The 15,706-nt window shown below is 30.6% G+C and overlaps 1 protein-coding gene across 3 annotated transcripts in view; it reads left to right on the top strand.

The window, feature by feature from the left end:
* LOC126738254 (menin) overlaps window positions 1-15,343 on the top strand; it is a 33,739-nt gene extending 18,396 nt beyond the window's left edge. Inside the window, exons 6-8 of one of the 3 annotated variants that reach the window (XM_050443493.1) lie at window positions 3,900-3,989; window positions 4,180-4,236; window positions 10,670-15,343. In XM_050443493.1, the coding sequence (XP_050299450.1) occupies window positions 3,900-3,989; window positions 4,180-4,236; window positions 10,670-10,998 (476 nt within the window). In that variant the 3' untranslated portion in view covers window positions 10,999-15,343. The remainder of the gene's footprint in view (window positions 1-3,899; window positions 3,990-4,179; window positions 4,237-10,669) is intronic. The other 2 variants (XM_050443495.1, XM_050443496.1) reach the window with 2 other exon arrangements.
* Window positions 15,344-15,706: the final 363 nt, after the last annotated feature.

Here is a 15,706-nt window from a genome sequence, read left to right as displayed (position 1 = left end):
ATTTCAAAGTAAAATTCCAACTTTAAATACCCTGTATCTCGTAAACCTGCAACATTTGTATAAGACATGTTAAGCTCAATTGCCATATTTTGGTGTGTAGTATCTCCAGTTCAGAGATTGCCCATTCTTAATGAATCACCCTGTATAGTTTATTACTTTACAGAAATAAAATTGCAAGGCATTTTATCTTTGATATATTGGAATAAGCAAGAATTAAATTGAACAATTTCTATATTATGTGATCGATAGATTTCCGTCCATGATGAATTTTGCTTTTGTATAGTTAAGTCTAACCTCATTGTAGATCATATGTAACATGCAAGTGAATTCAATGCAGTTTTTTACGTAAACTATCCGTCGTTTCAGTTGACATTGCCCTAATTAATTAATAAATTTTAGTGTAGTTGTAAATATTAAATAAATCTGTATTAGGAAACTTCCAAGTATCCGTCAAAATAATATTAAAAATGTAGTCAATACTGTTCAACAAAAAACATTATTTCCAACTGATTAAAATTCTTTTGCAAACTTGTAATATTGCCATGAAATACTGACAAATACTTTTAAAAAATATCTCTAAACGTCACTGTCGTCAATTCATTTCGAGTGTATTTTATGAATTCATTCTGAGCAAACGAGTAAAATATATTTAATTTGCGTATAGAAACGATATAAATATGTAAAATCGTGTGAACTTGAAATTATATAAAAATCTACCATCTATTATGACTACTACTACTATTACTTGGCCCGCACGAAGTCCAGACCTTAACCCACTGGATTTTTCAGATTTACGTTTAAATATCTTGAAAAGGGTCAATCGCAGATCAAGATTTTTTAAGATTTATCAAGATTTTTAAAGTATATATTTTTTTTAAGGGAAACTGTTTGGAAAAGTAATATTAAATAAAAAATGTAATATCCCAAGTTTAAAAAAATTACGGAATTAAAAAAAATGTTGATGGTGACGCCCCCTGTGATATAATTTAAATTAATGTAATTAATAAGATTTGCCATATCAAAAAAAAAACATTCCAAATTTTATTAAAAAAGCAAATAATTATTGCTAAACTTATGGCCAATATTTAAAAAAATTACATTAATTGGTTACCTTTGATTTTCGGACTAGAACATTTAATTTATTTAGGTTCCTATTTTTTTTTATATTCTGCTGTTAAATTTTGGTTTGATTTTTCTCTTGGGCGAAATTTTTTAGACAAACGTCAAAGTCAATTGATCACAAGTTAGTACCTGATATTTGTACATCTTCCAAACCAAAAAGTAAACAAATCACCATAAACCTAGAAAACTCAAAGGATAGCAAGAAATTGCCAGATGGTCCAAACGGGGACAGTATATACTTATTGAACTTGAATGTTCGGAGCATTAATAATAAATCACTTCAATTAGAAGTGCTTTTGGCCAAAGAAGAAGTCAAAGTCGATCTAAAATATTATTGCTTTTATAATATTTTCTATTACTATTTTAATGTAACATTTCCTCTAAGTAGCCACAGAATAAAGGATCCTGATAAAAAATGGGTAAACTCTAAAATTAAAAATTATTCTAGTCATATTAAAGATCTGTATGTATGGTACAAGGAAACAAATAGTGAGGCAGCTTATAATCAATATAAAAAAGAATGTAAAAAATTTATTTCTAACTATAAAACTTCTTTAAATGAAAACAAGATTATCTGTTCAAATAATAAAACTAAAACTGCTTGGACTATTTTCAATCAATGCTCGAATAAGTCAAAGTCATCTAAACTTGTCACCCTAAATTCTAGCAATAATGCAATTATTGAAAATTTGGATGAGATAGCCAACATATTTTTGAAGAAACTTAATGCTTCATCTTTTACTCCTTCATTTTCTGGTCAATTGCCTAAAGGAAGTCACATCCTCACTATTTTCCTCTTTCCCACAGATTCAAAGGAAGTTCAGCATATTCTATCGGCCTTGCCAAATAAATACTCTGCTGGTCTTGATGAAATACCAATAAACATACTCAAAAAAGCTAGTCACCATATAAATGTGCCTCTAGCTCACATAATAAATGCCGGTCTGCACATGGGAATCTTTCCATCTAAACTAAAAAAGGCGAAAGTTCTTCCAATTTTTAAAAATAAGTGTAATGAGCAGGATGTAGAAAACTATCGACCAATATCTCTCCTTTCTTCAATATCAAAAATCTTTGAGCGAGTCATTTATATCCGTATTATGAACTTTTTAAAAAGGCAAACTATTCTTTCAGATAGCCAGTCTGGTTTTAGGCCCAATCATTCAACCCAGTTGGCAGTTTTCAACCTTATATCCTTTGTGATTGAAAAAGTTGACGAAAAAGAAAAAGTTGCCGGACTCTTTTTCGATTTATCGAAAGCATTCGACACAATCAACCATGGTCTACTGCTGTCAATCCTTGAAAATTATGGACTGAGGGGAAACTGTGCCAGACTTATAGCCTCTTATTTAGATCAGAGGGAACAAACAGTTTGCCTTGGCTCTGGTAATGGTACATATGTTTACTCAGCGTCATCCTTGGTGGTACAGGGAGTGCCTCAGGGTTCAATTTTAGGCCCAGTACTATTCATATTATATGTAAATGGTCTCAGTGAGTGTTTTCCAGGCTGTTTTATCAACCAATATGCTAATGACACTTCCATAATCTTGTCAGAACATCTGATTGAAGAACTATCTGTCAGAGCTTCTCAGGTGGTAGAGAGGATGCAGGAGTGGTGTGACAATCATGCTCTGAAGCCAAATGCTGATAAAACCGGGCTACTGACTTTCTCCAAAACTTTACCTCAAAATTCCCTACTAGTAAATTTTGAAAAAAAGTCTCTTCGAGAGGTAGCTTCCTTAAGATTCCTTGGTATACAAATTGACTCCTGTCTCACATGGGTCCCACACATAGACACTCTTGGCAAAAAACTAAATAGTTTCTGCGCGTTAATAAGTCGTCTACGAGAAGAGCTTTCCATAAATTGTCTGAAGCAACTTTACTATGCATCGGTCCAATCTCTAATCACTTGTATATAGTGATGTTTTGGGGATCTTCAACTGACGCCGTGTCAGTCTTTATAGCACAAAAACACATCATAAGATGCATGCTCAGACTCACACCACAAACGTCTTGTAGGACTTATTTTACTAAGCTTGGTCTACTCACTGTTCCAGCTCTGTACATTCTTATGTTAGCTATTTTTGCAAAGAAACACCTGCATCTTTTTCAAACTAATGAAGATCATTATGCTGAGGGTATGTCTATTGTGACAAGGGGGAGAGCTGAACTGAGTGTCCCAACTCATCACTCTCACTTTTTCAAAGATCTCCTGCCTTTGCTGCTATTAAAACATATAACAGATTACTTCTCGCCCTAAGGCAAGAGAAAAATATCATGAAGTTTAGGAAAGACACTGCAAGGTATCTGTTGGGCAAGTGTATCTATAGTTTCGATTTACAATTTTAAATGTGTATTATGATTAATATTAAGGATTTGTTTACTAGTTTATTTATCTTCATAATGTATCATACTTGAGATACAAGTGGTAAGGTAATGCACCCATTATTATGTCCAACATTATCTTTTTTGTTGTACTGTGTACTGTGTAGATGTTATGAAATTTTAATTTTGTTTATTTTGTGACGTTGCTATTGTCTATTTTAATTAGATCTTGAAAGCAATAAAGAAATAATAATAATTATTATTATTATTAAACTGTGTGCTATTTACTATTATTTATGGGATATCCTGTATAGCGTTTTGTTCGTTCTTCTTCTCATTTACTGGCCTATTAAACGTCTAATCTATAAACGGTACAAAAAATTTAAAAAAAAAACGAAAATATAATTCAGTGGATTTCTCTGGACAAGAATCATTGCACGAAAATGTTACAGGAGCCAGCAAAGACCCCACGTCGACAGACATAAAAATAAAAATTGAAATGCCAGAGGAACCCACCGATAACGCAGTCCGTTCCGAGGATGGTAATTTGGCCGAAACGTTTATAATTATTGTAATGGTTGTTTTTGTTTGTTTTTTTTTTTTTGTTTTTCAATTTTTATTTTGGGTAGAGGTTGGACATTTCTGTGATTTGTGACCCGTTATTTATGATTTTTACGAGGCTCTTTTTCATTAAAAATGGATTTTTGAAGTTTTAAAGTTTGTGTTTTATAGGTATGGAGAATGTTGAGCAGGAACAGGAAAATGTGCCAGTTAAACAGGAGGAAATCGGTAAAAGAACATTCTATCGATTAGGCATTTTGTTTTTTAAATCTTTTTTGTTTCTTCTGTCTTGCTTTTCCTTTTGTTCAGTGCTCGTTTTGTTATAAGTGTTTTTTTTTTTAATTTTTTTTTTGCTCATGGTTATTGTGTGTAGTGTCCTCAAAGTAGTAAAAACTTCCCCAATGGATGCATTAACGACAATATTGATTTTTACTAACATATTTTGGAAATTCGACACAATAGTACGGATAGCTTAAATTTTCAAAACTTGATGTACTTTCGTTATAATTTTTTTCGTTTTTAATTGATTAATATGCATGCATCAATGAAACGTTTCATTTAAGTTTTTTGATTAAATCGATATTTCATTGAAATGAAATTTTGTTCATTTAATATTGAATCTGATTATTATCCTACAGAAAAACTTATCTTCTAATCGAATAAATATCTTAATCATTGACGACAATTTTATGTTTGTTCAACTTCAAACATAGTAAATACAACAAAACTTCAAAACTGTCGAAACATCGACGATTTTGACGTTTTGTTGTATTTACCGGTACTAATACTGTTATAATTTTCCTTTGATCTTACATTATATGAATGGATGGGTTCCCTTTTTTAAATATGACTTAAAATATCCTAGTTATAAGTTTATAAGTCAATATTGCATAGGCCCTTTCAATATTCTGTCTAAATGAAACCAATTAAGCATAGTCAGCATAATTATATTTTATTGGTGTATATTTATTACAATCCATAACTTTATTTTGCTCTAACTGGATTTATATCGCCTTGTTTAAGATATCAAGAGAGAGACATTTGGTAATTAAAATGTGGAAAAATAATTGTGTTGTTTGGACCTTTCTGGTCCAAGAAGACTTATAAATTAATATTCTTTTCAAAAATCCATCTTTTTCTCTAATTTTTGAGAAATATTTGACTCTGAAGTACCTAATTTCTTGTACATATTCAATAGTTTCACCATCAACCTTTTCTTAAACCTTAGCTTATTTATTAAAATCTCTATCGAGAGTTTAATAAATATAAATTGACTTATTGTAAACCTTTGACCTTATAAAACCATATTGGAATTGTCAGTCAGTAAATCGGTATTAATAAAGGATAACATTCTCCTCTTTATGATTTTCATTAGGATCTTAGAGAATACACCTTTCGCTGACATAGGCCTGTAATTGTTCATGTAATTTTATCTAAAAAGTGGAGTACTTTGCTGATTTATCATTCTTGTGGAACGATTCCATTTTGTCTAGTTTTTATCAAACATATACCAATTTTGTTTAAAATGTCTGGAAAATTCTTATTTTTTTTTGTATAGTGTTTCTTGCAACAGCTATACAAAAACTCAACTCTTGTTAAGTACAAACCATTTTCTAAGCTTTACTATTGTGCCCTGTAGTAGTGCAATTAAAAATAACTTACAGATACGTTTTCCAGACGCACTTCAGCCGAGAATTTCTTAATTCTTTACTTATTTTATTGGGTATTATGTCACTATTTCATTAAACATCATTTAAAAAAAAAGTTACTATCTTATACGCACAATTATTGAAAAGAAGCAGAAAATAGACCTTTACTTATATTTTATCCAATTTCAAGTCCAATAAATCCTAAATACAATAATTTATTTGAGGTATAATAGATTTTTTTTATATACCCAGGAGCTGAGGTTTCATCTATCAACTTCTGAGCTCGTTTCTTCTTTTCAATATCCTATCTAAATTAATTTTTTTGTTGACATTCGCAATAACGAAAAACCTATTTATTGAATAAAAATACCTTATTTGACCAACGTTTCGGTAGTTAAATCTACTATACCGTTATCAAGATAATTAAAATAAACTAAAACTAAGTATATAAAATTACTTTTTTTTTATCTTAATTTAACGTTTATTTGTATTTGTTTCAAAAACTAACAAAGAAAATACATGAATAAAATGTGTTTATTAAGATTATTCTGTTGTATGTTCATTAATTCGTTTTGGTAATGGTCTACAGGTTTCACCTATGTAAAATTTACTAAAAGTACAAGAAATTTTATAAATTCCATTTCCATTAAGAGGTTTAGTTTTTGTTAATAGATATCGTAATGTATTTTGTCATTTAAAAAGTTGTTGTTTTTTGTGCCCCAAAAATCTTATATGCTTCGTACTAATTGAGTTGGATCTGGGGTCAAATAAAACTCTTGTTTTTTGATTTTAATACTGCCGATGTCTCGGCCTATATTAGGCCATCGTCAGTGAAAACCTTTTATCGATAAACATTATGCTTTGGTCATAAAAACCGTAGTGAACCTCAGCACGCTAAACATAGCTAGCGAAATACGTATCGATTGCACCTTTATTAATAGCACTAGGCTAGAATCAATTTCATACATTGGTTTCACTATATAATAATTAAAGTTTTAGTTAAAATATAAACTATTTTGACCTGCACCAGTATTTAGCCTGTCTATGTAAAAATGATCTTTTGATCTTGTATTGTGTTGATGAATGTCACTAACAAACTTATAGTTTTCTACTAAATGACTTGGAACTAAGTGGTGTTACATTACATTTTATAAATAAATATGTGTTGTAAGTGACGGTCTGTCTTACACTCAACAGATTGGCACAGTTCAAGATTTCTGTCCTCCTTGTATAACGACTGCAACCAAGAATAATTCTTAACGCCCTATTTTGTTTTTTTTTGTAGTAAATCGATTTCGGAGTTATTCATTAAAAATAAAAGAGTTGAACAAAAGTAAAGATGAGGAGCAATGATTGTCTTGTATACAGTTAATTTGGCCCACACACTTAAATTTTTGGACAGACGACCTAAAAGATTGATAGTCTGAGAAAGTTAGATTTTCATCAATTATACAACCTAAGTATTTAAACTTATTGACATATTCTATAACTCGATCGCTAATTAACACATCATGTACTATGTTTGTATTAGTATATTTATTTTTTATAATCATGGATTTTGTCTTAAGCTGTAGACCATTGTTGTTTAACCACTGATATATGTTTTTAAGTTCATTATTTAAAGTTTCTATTATTTCTGCTGCACTGTCCCCAATACAATAAATAATTGTGTAATTTGCAAAAAGTTGAATTTTACACTTACGAACTACCTTTACAATGTCATTTATGTACAATGTAAACAAAGTGAGGCCCAAGACTGTTTCCTGTGGTACACCATTCACTGTTTCTTTGGTAGAGGAGAATTTTCCATTGAACTTTGGTCACCAGTAGTTAGCTTCCAGTTTTTCGGAAATGTGCCAGACTCCAGGCTTTGGTTAATTACATTCATCATTTTGTCTCCAATTACTTCAAATGACATTTTTAAAATTTTTATGGTAATGCCATCGGTGTTGCTTTCTTTATTTTCCATAAGACTTATAATTTTTCTTAATTTAGATAATTCTAACTCGCAAAATTGGTCCAGCTCATGTTCACACATTATATTTTGTATAACATATTCATTACTTTTATTTCTGGGTATATTTTCTGCTATTTCTTCAATACTATTCAGAAAGAAATTATTAAAACTTTCACAGAGATCCTTTTCTTTAACAATCACATTATTAAATATATTATTTCCTTTTTATTTTCAACATATCCGCTATGGCTAATTAGTTTTTTTAACGATTTTCACATTTTTTTAGTTAGTGTTATTTTTTACTTCACCAATTTTACCATTGTAGTAACTTACTTTAGCTGATCTAATGAATGATACTACTTTATTTCGTTGCTTTGAGTAATTGTTCCAATCTTCCTTGGTTTTGGTCCAAATAGCTTTTTTGTATAAGTTATCCCGTGTTCTTCATTCATTTTCTATATCCGGATTTCACCACATTTTTTATGACTTGATTCATTTATATTTATTGTTTGTTCAGGGATTACCTCATTTAAAGTCACTATCATATGATTTATTAGACAATCAGCTAAAGTATTTATATCTGTACAATCTGATGGCCATGCTATATCCATTAGTTTATGTTGAAAATTTGTTGAGTTCAGTTGTTTATAATTTCTGTATGTTATAGTTACATTATTACTTTTCTGTTGACTAAGAGGTAAAAATACATTAATAATTGAATGGTCTGTAATTTTGGGAGTATGTTGCACTTCTTGCCTTAAATTCTTATTATTTGTAAGAAGGTCAATTTTTGTTGAAGATGTAGGTGTTATCCGGGTATAAGTGTTGACTAATTGATATATTCCATAACTATTTATTAAATTGTTTAATTTATTGGCATAAAAGCTATTGTTTGCTAAATCTATATTAAAATCTCCCAGCATTAGGAATGTGGCATCCGATTTCAGGTTTTCTAAGCAATCCTCTAATTTTTCTATAAATATGGCATCACTTGTGCTTGGGGAATGATATAAACAATATATATAATATTTATGTTTTTCTATCGTAATTTCAGTTTCCGATAACCACATATTGTTCCTATTGATATTGCTGTGCCTCCAGTACGTGAGTTTGATGACATATTGTTGATTGTGTTATATCCATCTATTTTTATTTCATTTTGAGTCCTCTGTTATGTGAGTTTTAGATACACACAAAATCAATGGTTTTACATCTTTTACAAACCATTCCAATTGAGTTTTATGAGTATTCAGACCTTGTATATTTAGGTATATTATTTGTGCTTTCAATTTATTTTTTGCTCTATTTGATTATAGACTCTTTTATACATGGCACAGTTTTTATCACAAACATGGTGATCAAAACTTACATTTGGTATTTTTAGGACTTCAGCTGCATATTTACAATTTGCACAAATTAATAATATTTGATTGAAATTCCTCAAATCTGTGATTACCAGCACATTTTCCACACATGATATTTTGAGATTTGCATTCTTTTGCAAGATTTGTAGCATTTAAAACACTGTATGACATTTATGCGGTCAAAGAACATGTATGACTTTCAACCAATAGACAATCTATCTCTTTTTTGCATAAGATTGTATGTATTTGGATCTACTTCTAAAATGACACTTTCCTTTCCTCTTTTCCCTTTATAATGTGTTACGACTGATATTTTCCGTTCCGACATATCTGTGTTTATAGCATTCTGATAAACAATTTTCTCTAAAAAGTCTTCCTCTTTATGTAGGAGTTTTTCTTCTATGTTTACAATTTTTACTTTCGGGAACTTTTTTTGCTAGATTAAAACCTCATAGTCATTGCCTAATTGATGTTTTATGTTTTCTGAAATATCAAGCAAGTCTTTTCCCTCACAACCACATATTGCTACACCGCCATCTTTAATAAACTTCATGCGAGACACTCCAGCTTTGATATTCTTTGGGTCTACTTTTTTTCAATATAAGTTTTTGTTGCATAACTTTCCTGAACTTCCTTTGGTTTGATGATCACCACCTCACTATATTTTTTTTCTCCGTTGCAACAGTGCCGTTTGATTTGTTTTCTTCATTGACATCGTCACTTCTGGTTTTAACGTCTTCAATTTCTTTTCTTAACAAAATTTGATCTTCTAGGTTTACTATATGTTGATCTTTACTTTCAATAACTTTTTCCTTGGCTTTTACCACCTCATCCTTGCATTGCATCATCTTTTTAAGCAGTGTTAATAGTTCGACATTTCTGCATTTAACACAGTAGAACTTTACAACTCTTGAACTCAGTTCTAATACTCTTACTTCTGATGATGTTAGCTGTCCATATAGTTTGCAATTAAATTTTTTACAGATATCACAGCCATAAACTGGATTTTTGTTTTGTTTACATATATCACATTCCATAATGGGGTTAAGTGCACTCAAATAATAAATTAAATTTCAACAACAAAATTCACCTCCCCAGGCGTGCTCTTCATTTACACTCAGAATATGCACTATATCCTGGTCATTTGGATTAAATCCACTAATTAAACTGTAATATACACCATTTATTGACAATTTTTCTTGTAATCACATGCAACAAACAACAATAACATCCTCCCTCTTCATCTATGGGAGATTCGAGAGTAAAAATAAAGAGTTTTGGTTAGTGGTAAAACTGCCTCGTATTTTAAACGTTTTGTATGTAATTTTTTAATTATTATCCGTTAAAGAACTGCTTTGTCAAAGACTACACAGAAAAACACACCACATAAAGAGGAACGCAAAAGATATGGACTGATGTGCAAAGGTTCAAAAAACACCGGAAAACTTCTTTACATCATAAATACATTAAAAAAAATCTATTATACCTCAAGTAAATTATTGTAGTTTAAATTTATTGGACTAATTTAAGTCCATATTCTTCTTTTCAAGAATTGTGCTTATGAGTAAGTTCTTAAATTGATTTTTAGGAAAATAGGGACGTTATACCTGATTATATCAGTAAATAATTATAAATTCGAGAAAACAGTAAAGATTTTACTCAAGAATTCCTTCGATTCTAAAAATTTCTAGGTGGAGAATACACGATCCCGACGATTCCAAAAAAAGAGGACGAAGAAAAAGAAAACGGCAAACCGGGCACCTCGAAGTCACCAGATTTCTTAACCAAAGAGGACGGACACACGTACGAGGAGGAAATGCAAAAGAAAACCCGACCGACGGTCATTTTACACAGTCAAAAAATGAAGGAATTAAAAGACCTACTTTTGGCGGAAAAACTGAACACGCACGCCATCTCTTTGCACCTGACCGCGCAGTCGCAAGTGCAGGTGGGCAAAAAAGGCAGGAGCGATTCGACGGACACGTCGTCGGTGAGGCCGAAACGCACGCGCAGAGAGTAAACGTCAAAGAAAGACAAGAGAACGACAAAAAAAAATTACAAACGCTTACTGTAAGTACTTAAAATGTATGATAGGGCATTCTTACAATCTTATCCCCCATTAAACAAACAAACAAAATATATTTAAAATTGCTTTAATCACGTAAACCTGAAAGTCTTTCTCCAATCAGGAAATAGGTCTAATTAAATAATAGTTTAGAATCGGTGTCGTAGATTGTAACGTTAACGATAAGCTCGCTCTACATTAGTGTAGTGTTATTAAGCACTGAGTATTTATGATTTTGTGATTATTTTGCACCTTTAGGCCCGGCGGTTTTTTAATTTTGACCTCTTAGTTTACTGCTGGATGCCTAAGTTTAGGTAATTAAGCGCTTGCCATTTCAATTCAGCTAATTTTAATAAGTAGTCTGAGCAGTATTAGTACTTTTATTGAGATCTGAACCTCCCTATTTTGAATGCAATTTAATGTAAGGCCGCGTGTCGTTTATTAAGTTTTAGCTCTTAGTATTCGCTTTTTTGTTAGTTATAAGGTTTCGTCAAGGGGTGAAAGAATGTTTTGAGTTAGTTAGAAAGCCATAAGGGTATGTTGGTGATAATTATGTTATTTATTTATTTACAACAAACCACCTTACAGGTAACAAACCCAATTATAAGGTAGATAAATAAATACTAAAAATTGTACAGAAGATAACTATCTTAAAAAAATAATAATAAATTGAAGGCTACAAAAAAAATGTAATTAATTAAAATTAATGTTTAATTAATTATAATGTCTTTATAAATAAATTGATCCTTAACCCATTGGTCTTGAAAAAAAGTCAAAATTATTAACATTTAGGAAATATTTATTATTGGAGAAGTAAATATTCCCAAAAAAAAAACAATAAAAATAAAAAAATTGTTTATATATTTAGAAAGGAAAGTGTCCCCTTTAAACGACGCCATGCATAATAAACAAGTAAACTAAATAAATAAAATTTGTTGTGGTATGTGGTAAAACAAAGTTTAGAGTGTAAGCCTATGTCACACTTAAGACAATTAGACTTTTTTTTACAAAAAGTACAACTTTTATGAGTGTGAAAATATGAAACTAAATTATTCAGTCTTGAGTCGGCAGGCAATGTTGGTGGCATTTTTTCCTTTTAAGACTTCACTCCATATAAATGAAGTAACGCCAATGCTAAGTTTGCTCAAGAGGAGCAAAAACTGCAGTTTCGGAATGAATGAGTTTCATTAGTAACCAAGCATTTTTACTACAGATAATCAAACATATAGACAAAAATTGGCCACCACCATTTTCTTTGTTGAGCAAAGTTGAAGTCGAGCAACATTTATTTTAGACTTAGTCTCCCTATAGTATCGTTGTGTAATTTTACTAGTAGAAGTGTCAAAGTTGGAAGCCACTGACACTATTTTATCAACTACAAGATCTTCAGATAATGCAAGATTGATTCTTTAATTGACCATGATTCTTTAATTCTTTATTTTATTCTTTCTTGTGTGGACTTCAGACGACAATTTTCTGTTCGATTCCCTCTCAATGTTCCTGTTGTGTCAAATCCTTTTTGAGGTAAGTAAGAAAGCAGCTTTAAAATGTAAAATAGTTATCAAAGTAAATTTGATATCCTATTTCAATAAGGGGCCGAACCTTGTAGAATCGATCTTCTTTATCAACTTTTGAATTATCATTCAAATGTTATTTTCGCATTAATTGCTCGAACCTATTTAGTCAATTACTATCAGCAAGAATTCTTAGTACATCCTTTTGTTTGTATATTTTATAATTTTTTAAGTGTCAGATTCAGGTTCAAATTACATTGAGCTGTATAAATATTAGACTGTGTTACAATGTGTTCGCATAAATGGAAAAATATTAGGGGCCTGTTCAATTTTAGGTGTATCAAATCAGGGGGTTGTTCTGAATGACACTCAGTATTTATAGCAAATAATAGTTCATGAAGCTTCCACCCTTTGTGACTTTTTAGTATTGCTTTGTTTTTCAGAGTTTTTTTCTTTGATACAAGCTGGTTCTTTTTTTTTTGTTACTAAGTGGGACAGTGCAAATTCGTCCTCTGAAGTGGGGTACATTTCGTCTAAACAAAAGTGCTTCACATTATGTGCCGTATCAGGCTCATCTTCTTTAATATGGCCTAACAATGGATGAAGAGTCAATGTGAATTAAAAACCCATAAAATATAACTGACCCTAATGCATAGCGTCCTCTATAGGAGACACCCAAATATAGGGCCATATTGCAAGAAACTAAAGTGGAATTTGTCTGTAATATGTAAAGGACTTTATATATACATTATTCCTTTACTAGTAAAACATGATTTTACTGCAAAAATATTGAGATATTCACAAAATACAAGAAAAACGAACCTGCTGCACTTAATTGAATTTACACTTTCATGCTACAGTTCAAAACTGTAACACAAGGGTAAAAATTGTACCTCTTTATTATTCAAACATTACAAGCACTGTCACCCAGAAATAATAGAAAATAATAAACAACGAGTTGTGTGATATTTTACCACATTGACGTGCATTGTTTTTATGTTTTATCGGCGTCGCCTACCCCTAAAAGCGACTATCTGCACTAACGGGTTAAACAATACATATATTATTTATAAGAATATTGTTTACTGCAGATCTTCATGCATTCTTTAACGCATCTATCAGTATGAAATTGTATATTCAACGTGTCGTATATGGGACCGCATTTTCAACCATAAAAGAACTGCTTGTTCTTATATTAAGTTTTTTTTTCATAATATTAAATACAAGATTCACCTTTAAGAGACAAAATATTCATTATGTGTACAGACTAGGATCGTTGGTTTATCCGTTAGGCTTCAAAAAAAACTTACGTTGACGGCTACCTAATTGTATGTCGAGGGTCGAGTCATTGAATTAGTGTATTATATTAACGCTTTGGATAAATTAAGGCCAAAGTTATGAGTAAAGGTATACTGCTAGGGGACGAGCCGAAATAAATAAAAATGATTTATCTGCAACAAACTGCAAGATATATTTTAGTGTATTTTTCAAAAAACACATATCTTAAATTATTAAACACCCAAGTAAACTAATACAAAGTTACTGCACCTCTAAAATTAAAAAAACCTTTTAGGAATGTTGTTTTTTCAGTTATTTTCTACAATTAGAACGCTTCAATTAATTCTCACCATTAAAGTAACTCAAAAAACCTTTTTCACCCCTTTAAACCAACTGGGTAATTTCTGGCAGCACAAAACCTGTCAAACTGTTAACATTCCTCTTTTGTGATTAGATCACGCACGCGTAAATAAATAAGTTTGTTGATAGCGTTATTATTTCGTTGTAAATAGTCCTTGTGTGTTTTTTTATTATTATTATTATTATTTATTTAGCACAATTTTTAGCTTTTTTCGCGTTAATTATTGCACTTTTAACCGCTCGTTTAATAGAACCAGTGCAATCATTTTAGACAAGACTATTATAATCAAAATAGACTTTTGTGATGCTCAGGTTGTCGTCTTTGTTTCGCTGATGCACCCTTAGATGTTCGTTTTCATCAATATTATAGTACTATAGTACAAGAAACCTCCCCTATATACCTTATTAGTGTTATACTAAATTAACTATAGAAAAAAGCTGATTTTATTTTTATATATTTGGTATTTATTGTATAAAATTTAAATGTAATAATTGTGAAGTGGTACAATAATATCTTGGAAAATAAAATATTTAAAACGTGTTATTGCCGTAAAGTTTAGTAAATTATATCGTACAAGGTTTTCGCTTGGATTGTAAACACATTGATCCCCCTTTTTCGTTTTTTTTTTTTAATTAGTGCCATTTTAACTACCCCAAATTTCTCCCAGTTATTGTTGAATTAGTTAATTTTATAAGTTCGAATTTACATTGTAGTCTGTGATGAAGCAAGGGTGACTAATGTATTTATTCTATTAACGTAGTTATTGTTAGATTGAGTATTTTTGTAAAGGATAAAATTTATTAGATGAGATGTAATATTGCGTAGGTAAGGACAACATGACTTTTTTACCTTCTCTAATTGATGTTTATTTTGTTTTTGATACGGTGCATATCAAAAGTATCGTTTAACTTTTTCCTGTATACTATTAACGTTTCTAAATGGATTTTTTCGTACTTTTGGGATGCTCTGTGTAATAATCACGTTTTATTACTTACTGTCTCTTTAATATTTCCCAGGTGTTGTCCTGATTACAAATAATGATGTACAAAATTGAAATTACTTTAAATTATTTACTGTGTATACCTTTAGATCCTTAGAACCATTCTCTTATACATTTAAGCCCACAAATAAATTATTAATGATTAGACATTTTTTGGTTTTATTTTATGGCAACCCTAGTATCCTATCAGGAATTAGGAATGCTTGTAGGCACAATTTTAATGTTTTTTTATATAATGAGAAAAGTGTTCTGTTCTTGAAGATATTTTGTTACCGCTTTTTGCAAATGTGACTTATAGCGTTGTAGATACTATTGACCTGGATTCGCTTTTTACAGAGCTACTTGACGAGTTAGTTTGATTATGAAGAACTAAAAAGTAAATTAAAGAAAGATAGAAGCCCTCAACAATAACCGTGAGTATAAATAATTCTGTATTAATGCACTTATTATTCCTGGTATGATTTGCCTTGTATTCCTTAAAAGTAACTTTCAACCATATTACTAATAAAT

Source organism: Anthonomus grandis, chromosome 7, assembly GCF_022605725.1.
Source record: "Anthonomus grandis grandis chromosome 7, icAntGran1.3, whole genome shotgun sequence".
Taxonomy (NCBI): domain Eukaryota; kingdom Metazoa; phylum Arthropoda; class Insecta; order Coleoptera; family Curculionidae; genus Anthonomus; species Anthonomus grandis.
This window is presented reverse-complemented; position numbering and strand designations above follow the sequence as displayed.